Genomic DNA, 16,323 nt, shown 5'->3' with positions numbered 1-16,323 from the left:
AGTTAATCAGGCTCAGGCAGAGTGAAAGAAACAGCTGGGGGAAGGAGTGTGTGGTGGAGCCAAGGGAAGTTGAGGCCCCAGGGCAGGGCATGAGGTGAAAGGTTAAGGCTGAGTCTGAGCCTGTGGGCGATTCACATGGGTCACCTGGAAACCCAGTTACCTGCTGGGGAATCCCATCCCTAATTTGTAGGGAGGGGCAGGGTTAGGCTCAGTAGAAAGGATAAGGGAGATGATTGAGCTGTTCATTGTTTTTTGGGAAGTGGGTTCTACAGAGAAGTCTGGGCTATAGTGCAGGTCCAGATACTAACACCCCTGTCTGAGGCTGGTGGGGCCTGCTCATTTCTCACTCACACCTCCTCCAAATTCTCCATCCAGTCCTGTGCAGGGTTCTCCTCCTTCATCAGCTGGGTTCCATGCTTGACTCCTGCAGAGAGCCTGTTTAGAAAAAAGAACACCAGCTGTTACCTCCTGGGCCTGCTGAGGTGGCTGGCTGGTCTTAGGTTAAGGAGGAGCCCAGGCCTCTTCAGTGCAGGGGGTCTCACCCTAGAACGGACTTTTCCATTTGGTTCTACTCCTGGCCCCTAGCCCCAGACTGAATCCTCACCAAAGAGAACTGGCCTTTGAATCAAGGAGACTTGAGTCTTCTCCCTGGGCTTCTGTTTTCCTTGTCTATAAGAATGAGGGGTGTTGGACTTGATGAAGGATCCCTTTGGCAGTGTGGTGGAAACTATGGACACCTCAGAATAATGGTTTCAAAACCCTGAAGGAAATGTTAGATTTCATCTGGAGGTTGGCGAAAATAAAGATGCATTTTGACCCCGCCATCCAAGTTCCTGGACCCCCTGAAAGTGACCCAGGCCCAGGGCTCCAGGTCAAGAGTGCCTAGATGATGTCGCAGGTCCCTTCCAGATCTATCAGCCTGGGAGCCCAATCTGCAAGCCCACAGCAGCCCCTCCTCACTGCACAGAGAAGGCAGGTGGGTCTGGAGGGCGACCCTGCCCCGACCTCCATTCATCCTGGCTTAGCTCGTGTGGCAGTAGCTCGGGGCCCTGCGTGGGCGGGCGGGAACTTCGAGGCACAATAGAGGGGACTAGGAGTGGGTGGTGAGCGCTGCTGCTCCGCCCGGCTCCGGGTGCCCGGAAAGCAAAGAGAACCCAGCCAGTTCTAGGCGGCGCCTCCCAGGGTCTGGGTCAGAGCCCAGAGCCCAGAGCCCAGAGCCCAGAGCCCAGAGGCCAGCCAGCATTCCCCTGCTTAGTTTAAACACTCTTTGTCTCGGGGGGGGGGGGGGGGGGTGTTGGGTCGGTGACGTTAGGTCATTTGCATCAGCCCCTCCTTCTTGTCCTCAGCCCCGCCTCCCGGACGCTCTTGTGGGCTCTGGGGAGGGGTGGGCGGGGTTTTATTTGCATCCTCCCTCCCCTCTCTTGGAGAGCGGGTGGGGGGAGCCCAAGGGGAGTAGGGGGCGGGGCGGAGCTAGGAGGGGGCGGTGCGCCTCGCTGGCCCCAGCGGAAAAGTTTTTCCAGGCGGAGAGTTTTGGCGGCGGCGGCGGCGGCCGGAGCGGGGCTATGGACGCGCTCAAGTCGGCGGGCCGGGCGCTCATCCGCAGCCCCAGCATTGCCAAACAGACGTGGGGAGGCAGCGGGCGGCACCGGAGTGAGTGTGCGCGCCCCTCGGAGCCCCTTTCCCTCCCCTCCCCCATCCCGTCCCGCCCCACCCCCCTCCGGGAGGCCTCAAGCCCAGAGTTTGGCAAAGTTTGGCTGCGGCCGGGGGAGGTCAGGGCCTGCCATGGCGGGGGGTGCAGCACCTGCCCGAGGGTGCATGTGCCTGTGTGCATGAGTGTGCGCGCGCGTGAGTGTGAGTGTGCACACGCGCGCGTGGAGCACTTAACTTTCGGGAGAGCACTTGACTTGAGCACTTCGTTCCCACCTCCCTGCTGGGCCCGTGTCTTTCCCCACCCGCTGCTTGGAGGGCCCTGGGGCACCTCCCCACCCTTCGCTGACCCAGACTCGGGGTTCCCTGGGCCTCGGGGAAACCCCTGGAGACCAGACAAGCGCCCCGAATTGTCCCCGGACACTTTCTAGCTGCAGGACCGTGTTCCATTCTGGGCCTCGGTTTCTTTCCCTGCAGTGGGGGCAGTGACACTTGGCCTCCCTGCTCGGCACGGTCCGAGAGGCCGGGGATTGTAAGTGGACATGTGGTTTTATTCTCTTTGGCCTCTCTCCCCTTCCTTTGCCCGCTTTCTGCGGGGGCGTCAGGAGGCTTCGGGGCTATTTTTAAAGCCTGTTGTTCCCTGCCTTCCCCCCAGGGCTTCTGTCCCTAGGAGCCCCGCCGGCGTCACACCGTGGAGCTGGCAGCAGCCCGCACTGGCGTGCCCCCCTGGGGCACCGGCCTTCCGAGATGCCAGGGCCGCCCACCGACCTGCTCCCCGGCTCCACCTGGTTCGCTTGGCCAGATCTGTGGGCTAGGATGGGGGACACTGCCTTCCGCGGGCATATCCTGCATGTGGGGCTTGGCCGAGCTCCGGGGTCCAGGGAAGCCCCCAGCCCCTGACCGATGAGGTTCTGCCTTTTCTGCAGAAGTTGGGAGGGGGCAGCTCAGGGGCAGATGGGGAGAGGGAGGCCTGGCTAGCCGGTCAGGGTGGCCTCGGTAATCTGAGCCTCTCCCAGACAAGGCTGGGAGCCTAGCAGAGAGATTAGGAGGCCGACATCCTAAATCTGCCTTGGGCAGGCTGGCTGATCAGGTTGGGGCTCTTGGACTATCCACCCTTTGGCCTTACACCCCAGAAACTGTAGCGGCTGTTTGGCTCCCAGGCGGGGGCCCTTTGGGAGTGAGATTCACAAACAAACTTCTGAGAACTCTGGCAGAAAGCCTCTGTATATAGGCTGGGGTTGGTCTGCCAATGGGCAGTGCACCGTCCCCTGCTGCCTTGTGGGGAGGGGACTAGACTGGAGAGCTATGGGGGCTGGGGCACAGGGAGAGGGTATCCCTTTCTCTTGGTGACTGTGTGTGTCTGTCTATCTACACACGTGTAAGAGTGTGGGGAAGACAGTTTTCTAGATGGGAGAGGGGGACCAGCTCTTGATGCCTTAGTGAAGGGGACCACGGGCAGCAAATCTTCAGAGAGGTCTAGATTTGGAGTCAGAGAAACCTGGGTTCAAGTCTCAACCCTGTCTCTCATGTGACTTTGGATAAGTCATTTTCCTTGTGTGTGAAAAGAAAGGATTAGACTGGATGGTCCAAGACTCATTCTAACTGGAAACCATATGATCCAGTAAATTACGGTGTTGTGTGTATGTGTGTGTGTGGTCAGGTTTGGAGCCAGAGGGCAACTCCTTATTCCTGAGAGTGGGTGGAGAGTGGCAGGAGGGAGTGAAGGGGTCTCAGAGTATGACCCTCCTCCCATGGGTCCATGATGGAGTCCAGTGGTTCAACTTCTAAGGATTCTTTGTCCCAGGCTTTTGCCATTCCTGTTCACTTTTCTCTGTAAATTCCCCTGACACATACCTCTCTTTCTTTTGCTATTTTGTGGATTCCAGGTACACAGGGCCACACCAAGTAAGCCCTGAATTAGTGTTTGCTCACTCACTATATCTGTCTGTCTCTATTATTTGTCTTCCTATCTCTAATTATCTATCCATCACCTGTTTCTATGTATACCTGTATCCCCTCTCTCTCTTTGTCTCTCTATCCTCTCTATCTCTTTCTCCTCTCTCTGCCTCTCACTCTTTCCCACTTCACTCTGGTTGTTATATTATCACAGACTTAGAGCTGAAAAGACTTTTACAAGATCCTGGCCAGGGAAACCGAGACCCAGGGAATAAAAATGAGTTTCCTGAAGTCACCTTAGTGGAGCTAGGCTCAGAACTTGGGTCTTTTGACTATAGAGGCAGCATTCTCTCCCTGACCTACGCTGCTGTCCATCCATTTTCTGTTGTTCTTGAGCCCATGTCTTTTTTTGAATTGATGCTTTTTAAAACACTATCACCCTTGTGACAAAGTACAGTTAAGCAAACAAAGTGCTCCATTGACCATGGCTGTGGCTACTAAAGCAAGCACAAAATGCCCGAAGTTGAGAATGGCAAGGGCCATAGTTCTCTATTGAATCCAGTTTATGCACCCCATAGAAGCCCTGCGCTTCCAGGCCTCCCGAGGCAGCCTCTTCCACGCTGGGATGGCTCCCCTTGTTAGGAAGAGGAGAGAGGCCCGTTTCCTCCACACGCCTCTCAAGTCAGGCTTTCCATGCCCTTTCTTGATCAGACCTGTCTGCAGCATCTATTCTGCCGCTACTTGCCCCTGGGTCTCCTGTGCTTGAGCTGAGCCTTGAAGAAAACTAAACATCCTAAGCCCAGGAGAATGCATTCCAGGCAAAGCATGGAGATTGGAGAGAGAAGGTGTCATGTGGGGGGAAAAGCAAGTCAGCTTTGGAGAATGCCAAAGGGAGTAATATGAACTAAGTCTGCAAAGGTAGGAGGGGGAGCCAGATGCAGGATTTTAAATGCCAGGCTGAGCAGTTGGTAGTTTTTTCTAGAGGCAATAGGGAGTCATTGATGGTTTTTGAAGGTGATTGTGGTGGTGTCAGAATGTGGGCTCTGCATGTACCTAAGACTGTAGAAGGGAAGGTCCTTAAGGAGAAGGACTGTTTTGGTCGTGACTTTGTTTTCCTGGCACAGAGCCTACAAAATGGTGGGTGCCCAATAAATGCTTATTGAATTGCTATCCTGACTATACTCATTGTTTTTTTAATCACTTGCTTCCTGGCCTGGGCCTTGGATCTGGTGGATAGCTTTTGCTCTTCTCATGGGCAGTGGGGAAGTGTCTATATCTCAGGAGGACAGGAAATGATTGAGTTCAAAGTTTAGCCAGTCAATCAACATTATTGCCTACTATGTGCTAGGCACTGTGCTAAGCCCTGGGGATTAAAAAAAAAAAAAGAGGCAAAAGGCAGGCTTTATTGTCTGGAAACTCACAATCTAATGTGAAAAAGGAACCAAGAGGTCATCTCAGAGTATAGAACTGAGACTGCCTTCTTGGGTCATTCATTCAGCAGAATTTTTGTAGAGCTTAATGTAAAGTACTTTCCTCCCTGGGACCTGTAACGTAGGGAATATGAGTCTGGTTGGTCCCATTCTACAGATGAAGACCCTGAGGGTTTAAAGAGGTAAAGAAGGGGCTTGGACCTGGAGCTAGTAAGTGTCCTAGACCATCCAGTCCAGGTCCGCTGACCTATAAGGCCATAGATTCAGAACCAAATGGTACTTTAAGGATTATCTTGACTAACCATCTTGTTTGACAGATGAGGAAACTGAGGGTCAGAGATAGTGTGACTTGCCCAAGTTCACACACAGTGTAAGTTGCAGGGTTTGGATCCTGTTACCCTGCCTCCCTTTTCTGAGTTCAGTAAGCATGTGCAGTATGTTTGTATAAGGCCCTAGGAGGTTGGGCTTGGAGGGAGGGGAGGTGGTTGCTAAGTTTTATCCTACTCTGGTCTGTTCCTATCCTTGGGGCTTGGAACTTCGAAAGAGCACTGGTTTAAAGGACTTGGTTGTACGTGGTTGTTTTCATGTTGTTTCCAGTGTTAGACTGTGAGCACCTTGGGGCCTTGCCTTGCTTTGTGTCTTCAGCATGCCTCACATGCAGCAAAAGCTTAATAAATGCTTGTTGGCTGACTAAGGACGACATAGGATGAGTTGAGAGTGCCAGGGTGTGCTAGGTGTGATGAGAGTGGAGTCTGGGGGTGAGCCATAAGGCCCTTCCCACTGCCAACAGAAAGCCCCAAAGGCCTTGGCTTATTTCATTAGACCAGAGTTAGAAGGCAATCTGTTCCAACCCCCAGACCTTCATTTTGCAGATGAGGGCAGATGTGCTGAGCACAGCATGCCCCCCTCACTCCTCTGACCCTGCCACCCCCTGGTGCAGACCCACATCACCTCAAGCCTGGATGACCACAGTAGCTGCTGGTGAGGCTGCCTGCCACTCCACTTTTGCCGCTCCAGTCTGCCCTCCATTCAGACACTAGTGATGTTCCTAAAGCCCTGGCAGACCATCTGACTGCCTCCTCTACAGATGAAACTTCAGGGGTTTCCAAATACAAAATCCTGCCCCCTCCCTCGCCCCTTCCCCACTCTGCTCCAGACATTCTCTCTGGCTGCCCCCCACATCTGGAGCTCTCTCCCTCCTCAGCTCTGACTACTGTCCTCCCTGGCTTCCTTTGAGTCCCAGTTAAAATTCCAGCTTTTACTCACATGCTTTCCTGATTCCCCTTACCATTTGTGCCTTCCCTTTATTGAATACCTCCAATTTACCCACTATGTTACATTAACAGGATTTTACCAAGCCAGTCTCCAACCTGGGAACAATGAAACAGTAGGCCAGAGACAAAGCGCCAGTAATCAAGCAGTGTTTTAATTAATTAGTTTCATTATAAGGAAACAATTCTGTAAACTGTATGGTAGGTATACACATATCATATTGATTAATATGAAAATCATCATTCTCTTCATAGTTAATAGCAAGTATACTTACTATGTGGTTTACAGAATCATTTCCATTATAGTTTGTTCCTACACAATGTTATCTTCACCATTGGATTATGAGCCCTTAGAGGGCAGGGACCCACTCACCCCCTCGTATCCTTAGCAGTTAGCCCAGTGTTTGGTACATGGTAGGTGCTTGTTGGCTGACTCAGGACATTTAGTGGCTCGCTGGGCCTGATAGTGATAGGTGTCAGAGGTGGGGGTAGAGGGGTCCCTGAGGATTCCCACCTGCTTAGAGGGAGGACATGTGCTCCTACTAGGCCTTCCTGCCCTGCCTCTCTCCTGCATCCCATCCACTCCACAAGTGCATGATGGCAGGGGAGGAACTGGGTTGGAGACCTGAGCTCACGTTCCAGTCCTGGTATCAGCTGTACGACCTTAGGCGAGTCACTGTTACCGCCCTGAGCCTCAGTTTCCTCATCTGAAATGGGGAGATAGTAATACCTGTATTACCTCCCTCCCTGGGTCCTAGGATCAGAGGCCTGGAACTGGAAGGGGCCTCAGAGGTCATCTAGTCCAGCCCCCTCATTTTACATATGAGGAACAGGGGGAAAGAGAGGAAAGGGCTTGTCCAAAGTCTGTAGGCACTGAATCTCAGAAGTGGGATTTGAACCCAGAGCCCTCGAATGCTTTGTCCACTTTAGTAAGTGTTCTGCCTCCACAATGGATAGTGTTGTGTTGTTCTGAAGCTCAAAAACCCCATGTAGCTCCCCATTGCCAGCCATCTGGGACCACCCTCCCTTACTAGTTGCTGTAACTCCCCTCTCCATCCTCTCCATTCCAGCCAAACTGGACTGTCCTCAGAATGGGCCCTGTGTTTTCTCAGCTCTTTGCTCATGCCTTAGGTGCAGAAGATCCAGGCGTTCCTCTCCTGAATTCCTCCCTCCATCAAAGTTGAACGGACACTTCACCAACTCCAGGCAGCCTTCCGTCATTCCTTGCTGCCCTCAAAGTCAGTAACATTTCCCCCCCTCGGATGGAAGACAGCATTTGTTTGTGCCTGTTGCTAATGTGATTTTCATCACTTGATTTCTGTAAGAGCCTGGACTTAGCTGAATTTACATTTTCCCTTAGCCTGACATAGTAGGCATTTAAAGAAATGCTTACGTGGAATGAAATTGTTGAGGGAGATGCTGGCTGTGGTTTGTACCCTTTGGGGTTTGCGGGAGGGGAGCACCATGGGTTTGGCATTGAGTCTGTGGTCTCCTTGGATGGGCTGGTGGCTGACGTGGCTCCTGCCCCCAGCCCCAGGGACACATGGAAAATGTCAGCTTTTTGGGTAGACACTAGCATTTTGTCCAGAGAGACAGTTAATATTAGATCTGACCTCGGGTCACAATTGTAACTGGTCACAATTATCCTCAGATATGCTCTCAGGGGGAAGAGGGGCAGGCCCTTCCAACGCAGAATGTCAGAGCTGGGAGAAATCTCAGGACTCGAATTGTCCACACTGGGAGGGATTTTGGACACATTGTCAGAGAAGGGATCTTGGAACAGAGAATGTCATTGCTAGGAAAGGTCTTAGGACATTTAGAATAACAGAGCTGAGGAGGGGTTTTTAGGATATTGAATGTGGGAGGTGGGAGGGACATCAGTAAACAGAATATCAGAGCTGGGAGGAGGGGGAATTTAGAACACTGTCAGAATTAGGAATGGACCTTAGAACATAGAATGTCAGAGCTGGGGTTGGAGCTTAGAACATAGAATGTCAGCTAGAAAAGAATTTAGAACACAAACTTTCAGAGCTTGAATGTTGGAGTTGAGAGGAAGAAGATAATTAGAGCTGGGAGGAGAGGGAACCTTAGAATGCAGAAAGTCAGAGTTGGGAGAGGCCTTAGAACACAGGATGTTCGAGCTGGGAGGGCCCTTAGAACCAGGAATAGCAAAGCTGGGAGAGCCCTTAGAACATAGAACATCAGAGCTGGGAGGTCCCTTAGAACACAGAACATCAGAGCTGGGAGGGCCCTTAGAGACAACCTAGCACCTTTATAGGCACGGAGTCTGGAGGCCCAGAGAGAGTAAGGGGCAGGTCATGCAGGTAGTTTGGGCTAGAACAAGCCGGGCTGGAACTTCCCAACTAAATGTCTGATCATCCTCCTTCCTATCTTCACATCTGCTCCTCAGGGAATTTTCAAGAGCCATAAGTATTTTAGGGCATTCTCCCCCCCCCCCCGGGCCTGCTTGGGGCGCTGGCCACCTTGATTTTGAACCTTTGGGGTGGCCTGGGTGTGTGCTTGTGCCCTGAATCGAGGCAAGACTGTACTATTCAGCTGGCTCTTGGGGGAAGCTTTCGGTGGAATGCTGGCCAGCCCTGCTCACTCCCTGAGCATCGGCCCAGACTGCCCCACGTGAGGAGCCAGGTATCTCTTTGCTGGAGCTCAGGTACAATATGGACCACCTGCAGTATGGAGGCATTAACCTCCTGGAGGGTGAGAGAGGAATCCCAAGTTAAACTCTCCAGTGGAAGCCAGTCACAGGGGATCCTAGCTCTAGAGCTGGGAGGGGCCTCAGAAGCCATCCAAGCCAACCCCTTCATTTTACAGATGAGCAAATTGAGAGGCCCCAGAAGTGACCTGCCCACGGTCCCCCAGGGACTGATGGAGGCAGCGTGAGAGGCTGCTCTGTGGCCCAGCTCCTTTCTTCCCCTTTGCCTGGTCCATACTGACAGCTGGGGGGATGAGTACCCCCCTTTTTGATAAGCCCCTTTAATAACAGGAGTGATCATTATGTAACATTTTGTCATTTATCTAACTTTCCTCTCCCAGTGTCCCTAGGACAGGTGGCATTATTCCCATTTGACAGATGGAACCGAGACAAGGTTATTTGCTTAACGTTAGAGGTGGCAGTATGTGTAACTTTGGGCTCTGGACTCCCATCCCTGTGTTTTTTTTCTTCTGTAGTATATTACCCCTCCTTGCCCATTGCATCCCTAGGAATTTCGTTCAGGGGAGTTAGAATAGATTTCTAAGGACCTCAGCTCTGACATCCAGTGTTCTGAGGCCCCTCCCAGCTCTGACATTCTATGAACACGTAGCTTCTTAGATGGGAAGAGGCCTATGGCCCATGTGTGGCCCACTGTCCCTGTCAGTTGTCTTTCCAAGAATCCTCCCAGAGTGAGGCCCTCTCCCTTCCATACATGACACTCACCCCCCAAGGACCCAGTATTGAGGCCTGGCTCTCCAATCCTTCCTGGTATCAGATGATAATTAGAATGGACAGATCTCATTAACATCTGCCTGTGGACCAACTTGAGGCATTAATTCAGCTGGAGCATATGGTCCGTCCTCATTTAGCTTCAGCAGCAGGTCATCTGTAAAGGGGAGGAGTTAAAATAGTGCGATCCCTCCTGACCATGCCTCTACAAATAGGCCCAGCTGGAGTTCGGGCCCCGGAAAGCTGAGGCCTGGGTATTGGGCCTGGTGTGTTCTGGGTAGTTCAAGGCTCATCCTTCCTCTTGCTCTAGAGAGTTTGAAGGCCCCCAAGAGCCCCTCTTGGGTGAATCATGATGTTGCTGGATGGACCAGCCATTAGGAACCCTCGGCTCAGAGAGAATGAAGGAGGTGAGGGGCTCTGAATTATCTTTAACTAGGCATTTCTCCACTGAGCTACTCCCATATGCTCTGCCTTGGGTGAAGCCTAGGAGCCTATGTAGGGGAGGAGGAAGAGAAAAGAGGGCATGAGGTAGGGCAGGTAAGGCAGGTGGGGCTGGGCTGCAGGTGGGGCCAAGGCTATAAGTGCAAGGGAATCTCTGTGAAGCTTTGGGAGCGCAGTAACCAAACATTCATGATGAGTATAGGCTGCTGCTAGTTTCCTGATGCATATCCCCTCAGGGTCACACCCCTCACTCTGCCTCAGTCACCACCTAGGTGGCCCAGAGGACTCTCTGGACCTCTTCTCTAAAAAGCTGGTTTAGACTAATGTGCTCTGTGGTGCCTTCTGGTTTGAAATCTTTGATCCAGTGTTGATCCTATGTGACTGGCGTCCATTGGAGAATTAGAATTCTGGGTAGTGTAATGTTCTAAGAACCTTAGAACATAAATTGTCAGAGCTAAAAGGGACCTTAGAACCTAAAGTATCAAAGCAAGGATATCTTGGAACATAGATTATCAGAGTTGGTAGCTGGGAGGGCCCTTAGAACCCAAAATGTCAGAGCTGGGAGAGCCCTTCGAACACAGGATGTCAGAGCTGGGAGGGTCCTTAGAACCCAGAATGTCAGAGCTGGGAGGGGCCTTAGAACCCAGAATGTCAGGGCTGGGAGGGCCCTTAGAACACAGAATGTCAGAGCTGGGAGGGGCCTTAGAACCCAGAATGTCAGAGCTGGGAGGGGCCTTAGAACTCAGAATGTCAGGGCTGGGAGGGCCCTTAGAACACAGAATGTCAGAGCTGGGAGGACCTTAGAACACAGAATGTCAGAGCTGGGAGGGGCTTTAGAATCTGAAATATCAGAGCTAGGGGGAGGCCCTTAGAGCACAGAATGTGAGAGCTGGGAGATCTCTTACAACATAAGATTTCAACCTTAGACTGTAGAAGGTCAGAGCTAGGAAGGGCCTTAGAGATCCTTTCATTTAGTCTCCTGATTTCAGGGGCTGTAACTGCCCCTCATAATTCCTGCCTCTCATCCCACTTAAGTTCTCCTTGGCCCAATATGCTTCTCCTAAATTCTTGCTTCCAACCAGAAGGGGTAGTAGAGTGACCTCTCCGTTGACATAGATTATAATCTCCTCTTTGCTTACTTGTTGCTATGTCCCCTGAAACAGGTCACCTCATAGAAAAACTGGTGATGAAGGAACCCCTCCGGAGTCAGTAAGGCTAGGCCTTGAATGACAGATGACAGGAGAGAGTCCCTCCCTGGGCTGGGCCTTTGAAATTAGAGGGCCCAGTTGATCTTGAGCTCCACAAATGGGAACCTTGTCAGCCCACACTTTCTCTTGCCCCCGGTCTTCCCTGGCACCATGAGATCCAGGGTGCCACTGGGATCATTGAGGGGAAGGGGTTCCACAGTCATATCTAAGCTTTAGAGTATTGAGAGGCTTGGAGAAGGGAGGCCAGTAAGAAGGTCCAGGGAGAGTTTAGCTTAGCTAGGGTTGTGGCTGCATGAGTAGAGAGAAAGGGACATAGGCGTGAGATGTCAACAAGGTAGAAAGGTCAAAGTTTGGTGATGGATTGGATTTCGGGGTAAGGAGTTGGGGTTGTCAGGCGAGGTGCCTGGGAGAGTGATGGTATGGGGATTAAATAATGATGTCTTTTCTTACATATTGAGTTGGAGATGCTTAGTTCAGATGTCTAGGAGATAGTTGGAGATGCATGATTGTAGCCCAGGAGAGAGACTGGGGCTGGCTTTATAGGTCTGAGAACATAACTGAACCCATGGGATTACCAAGAGAGAAAATAGAATGAGAAGAGATGAGGACCCTGGTTAGGGCCCTGGGGGTCTCCCACAGTCAGAAGGCTTGGAAAGACTAGACTTATTTTATGGTAGAATTAAGTGGTGAGTGGAAGTTAAAGGAACCATACTACACTCATTGTAAACAAGAATTTCAACAGTTTTAGCTGCCTGAAAGTGGCCTAGACTGTCTCCCTAGAATTCTCTGAGCTAAGGCCGGGGTGCACTCCCCTGGCTGTGCTGAATTGTTTGACGTTATTGGTTTTGGGGCTGATACAGTTTGGACCAGGTGGCCCCTGGGGTCTCAGATTCTGTGAACCCTCCCCTACTGCAGAGCAGGAGAGTGGCAGCTAGTTTACCCAGGAGCAGGAGGGAGAAGGAATGGCGGGGAGCACAATAGGTTCTAGTATCAATGATGCTGTTCCCCTTATTCCAGGAAGGTTTCTTTTTTTTTTTTTCTGAGGAGGGATTTCAGATTTTTCATTTGGGAAGGAGGAAGTCTGGTCAGTTGGGGAGGAATTTTGCTTTGCTGAGTGCCAAGCATCCAGAAGTCAGAGGGGAGTGGCAAATGTTTTGAGACAGAGGAGGTCAACAGGCGACCTTGGCAAGTGCCTGTTGCCATGGATTGGAGGGAACGGAAGCTACATTGGAAAGGGTCCAGAAGAGTGCTGGAAGCACAGCGTATATTCTAGAGGAAGAAGAGGAGACAGCAAGACTGTGGGGGGGCCTAGTACAAGAGAGCTCAGTCTTGAAGTTCTACCCTCTGAGTGTTAGCAGTGGATGGAAAGGGAGTATTGGGGAATATTATGGAGCTTCCCTGGGTCCTTCGGAAGGAAATAGGAGATACCCCTTGTAGTTGGAGAGATGAAGGCAGTCATAGCTATAGAGCTGGAACGTTCCTCTGAGGCTATCTCATCCTACCCCCTCACTTTAACAGATGAGGAAACTGAGGCCCAACTGAGGCCCACAATTACACAGGTAAGTATGGACAACTGGGGTCTTCTGGATTGTATAGCTAACTAGTGGGTTTCCTTATTTATTGAAAAATTTTCGTTAAAATTTTTTTCAATTAACAGTTTATGTTCTTCCTCCTACGTCCCTTCCGTTCATTGGGGAAAGAAAAGAAAAGGAAAGCAAAACGTTTGCAACACGTAGGCACAGTTGAGCAAAATGAGTCCCTGTGTTGGCCACGTCCAGTGAATGCCATGTGCCTCGTTCTTCGTCATGAATCAGTCACTTCTCTGTTAAGAAAAGTGTGGCTCTGGGTCACATGGAGGGCTACTTTCTGGTCTGCATTGGTAGACTGATGACGTTCAAGGTCCAACTCTGGCCATAGGTCAATCCAAACTAGCTTTTAGGCAGACCACTGTCCTCAGGATTCAGTTTCTTCACCTGTAAAATGAGGGGGTTGACTAGGCATCCTTTAAGACCCCTCCTAATGTTAACATTTTCCTCGAATACAGGGAGAAAAGAACCAGAAAGAACAAAGGGCAGAAATTTCTTCCCCTGCAATGTTTAGTCCACTTCTCCCCGTATCATTTCCAAGGAATGGAGGGTGAAGACAGCCTGAAACCACAGTGTCTTCTGGCACACACACCAGAGGGTTAATTAGATGAAGGTGCCACAGCCCGTTGTGGCTTGTGGTTTAGCAAAGCCCACATTGCCGGAGCCTCCCTGTCCCAGCTTGTTTGGCCTTCCTGCCAGTTTGCTCATCTGTGAAATGGAGGAGAATGGACTAAGTGGTCTTGGTGGTCCCTTCTGACTCCACGTCTGATCCTCTGATCCTTGGCTCTGAAGCTGTGAGCCCATGAAATCTACTTCACTACCCAGAGAGCTGTTGTGACAAAGAATAGAATAGAAGAAAAAAGGCAGATCGGCAAAATTGAAAGTATCACCTGAGTCTAGCAGTATAGACAGTGTTTCTCAAAGTTTCTCCTCTGCAAGAGAGGAGAGGGAGGTTCATCTGTAATTACATAGCTGTAATTTTGATTATTTGTTTTTGTTCTTTAACATTTACAATGCTAGAGTCATTATCTGTTGCTTACTTTGCATCCATTCATATAAATCTTCTGTGCTTCTCTGCATTCAGCGTTGTTTCCAGAAAAGTGCTGCTGTGGGGGCCTTTATATCTCACTTAGGCCTCAAACCCAACAGTGGGCTTTCTGTCTCTTCTGCCTTCTGCCTCCCCCAGGAGGTCATTGGCGTGGATGAGGCTAGACCCAAACTGAGGATTTCCAGGGCCCCGTCTCTTATTCCTCACTGTGTGACCAGGGCACATGTTTCACTGGATCCAAAAAGTGATGCCAGAAATTTAAGCTGGGAGCTCGTGTCCTACATTGAGTTGCGGCTCCTCCCTTCCAGGGGCTTCCCTCGTAACCTCAGACCAAGGCCACCGTTAGCCTTGAATCCCAAACCACCCAACTTGTTCAGTCTAATCTGTTTCTGAGCAGCAATTCCTCCTCGGTTCTGTTTGGAGATATCCATCAAGGGGGAACCCCCCACTTCCGGAGGCCGCCTATCCTACTTTTGGATAGTTCTGATTGTCAGGATGTTTTTCCTTAACCGACCGATCTTAAATCTTCCTCTCAGTAATTTCCCTCCATTGTTCCTAGCTCTGCTCTTTGGGACCAGACTGACCAAATCTAGTCCTTCCTCCTTGGGAGAGGCCTTCAGAGACTTGAAGTGATTCTGTTTACCCTGTTTAGCTTTTAGGAGCCCTGCACAATCTTGGCCACTGCTCTGTGATCTAGCCAGACAGGCCTTACACAGGATGCTCATTTCCCATCTCCATGACTTTGCCTGGGCCGTCACTGGTGCCTGGAGCACCCTTCCTCCTTCCCTCCACCTCAGAGACCCCATCTCTGTCTTTAAGATGCAGCCCAAGCACTACCTCCTGCAAGAATCCTTTTACTGATCCCCCAGCCACCAGTGCTTTCCTTCCCTCCCTGATTGCCGTATGGTGAACTGCTTGTAGTTATTTGTTTTAATTCTCTTTGCACTGCACGGATTTCTGTATGGACTTGTTGTCTCCCTCGTTTGGATCATGGTTTTTTTGTTTTGTATCACAGAGCCTAGCACGGTGCCTAATAAAGGTTTGTTGATTGATTCTGCAGGTGAGGCAACCCCACTTCCTGCGACTGATTTTCCTATAATGTGGTCTCCCATCTCCTACTCTTTTCCTCTGGACGGGTGCCAGTTTGTTAATTGTCTTGTCTAAAACCTGGTGCTCAGAATGAAACAGGTGTTTGGGGTTTTTTTTGTGATTGTGGGTTTTGTTTTGTTTTTTTAATCCCTAGCCCTTAGCACAGTGCCTGGAAAATAGTAGGTGCTTAATAAATGCTTCTTGACCAGTGTTCCCAGTGTGTCTGACTAGAGCTGTGGACAGTAGGGCTCTCAGCTGCTTTGTTGTGGAAGGTAGACTCTGAGGGAGGCCATGTAGGAGCATGACCATGGGACTGGGGGGTCTCCTGCTGCCCCCTCTCAGGCAGGCTGGGTAATGTTCTCCAGGCTTTGTGGCCCCTTTGGACCCAGGCTGCCCTCCGCCTTTGGCACCCTCAGGACCCTAACTGGCCTATTCTTCCCTCAGCTTTGCTCATCTCCCTAGAAAGCTCCTAGATGTTGCCTCTTGGCCTCTCACCAAGCCATCCTGAGCTACTTTCCCCAGGGAGAATGTGGCTTCCCAGCATGGAGGAGGGAGAGAGGGTGTGAATGAAAACACCAACTTAATTCTGCCATGCTAAGTCCAGAGCATTCCTCCTCCTGCCTGCTGAGGCCCCTGGGCCTTTGCTGCCTGCTGGCTGCCTTTTCTTTTCATTGGAATCATAGGATTTTAAAGCTGATTAGTGGTCATCAAACCCCAGCCCAAATATATTCACCAGTGGGGAGCTCCCTGTCCCATCAGGCAGCCCAGCTCTTTTCTGGATAGTTCTGCTTGTCAGGAAACTGTTCCTCCTTTGGAGAGGCAGTGGGGTTCAGTGGGAAGTGTGTTGGGCTTGGGGTCAGGGGCTCAGGTTTGAGCCTCTGCTGTGTGAGTATGCTGGGGCAGCTGTGTGATCTTGGGTGGGTCCTTTGCCCTCCCGGAGGAGCCTTGCCTTCTCCATTTGGCAGATGGTGGATATTGGTAGTTGCCCTCACATGTTTCCCAAGGCAGGGGATTGTGGTAAAAGCATGTGCTGCAGAAATGAGAGCTGTGCTTATGTTGAGAGAGAGGGAGAGGGGGAGAGAGAGAGACAGACAGACAGAGAGAGACAGAGAAAGACAGAGAGACAGAGAGAGACAGACAGAATGACAGACACAGAGACAGACTGAGAGGGAGACAGAGAGAAAGAGAGGGAGAGAGACAGAGAGAGAGACACAAAGAGACAGAGGGGGGGAGAGAGAGAGAGAGAGAGAGAGAGAGAGAGAGAGAGA

At 51.0% G+C, this 16,323-nt stretch overlaps 1 protein-coding gene across 2 annotated transcripts in view; it reads left to right on the top strand.

Moving 5' to 3' along the window:
* The first annotated feature begins 1,459 nt into the window (after positions 1-1,459).
* Positions 1,460-16,323, top strand: part of LDLRAP1 (low density lipoprotein receptor adaptor protein 1) — a 44,255-nt gene continuing 29,391 nt past the window's right edge. Inside the window, exon 1 of one of the 2 annotated variants that reach the window (XM_069079117.1) lies at positions 1,460-1,650. In XM_069079117.1, the coding sequence (XP_068935218.1) occupies positions 1,563-1,650 (88 nt within the window). In that variant the 5' untranslated portion in view covers positions 1,460-1,562. The remainder of the gene's footprint in view (positions 1,651-16,323) is intronic. The other variant, XM_069079116.1, reaches the window with a different exon arrangement.

This window comes from Petaurus breviceps, unplaced genomic scaffold, assembly GCF_028583685.1.
Source record: "Petaurus breviceps papuanus isolate PSGF00001 unplaced genomic scaffold, PetGlider_PUasm1.0 91041, whole genome shotgun sequence".
NCBI classification, from domain to species: Eukaryota; Metazoa; Chordata; class Mammalia; order Diprotodontia; family Petauridae; genus Petaurus; species Petaurus breviceps.
Note: the sequence above shows the minus strand (reverse complement) of the source record. Positions and strands in the feature narration are given on the sequence as shown.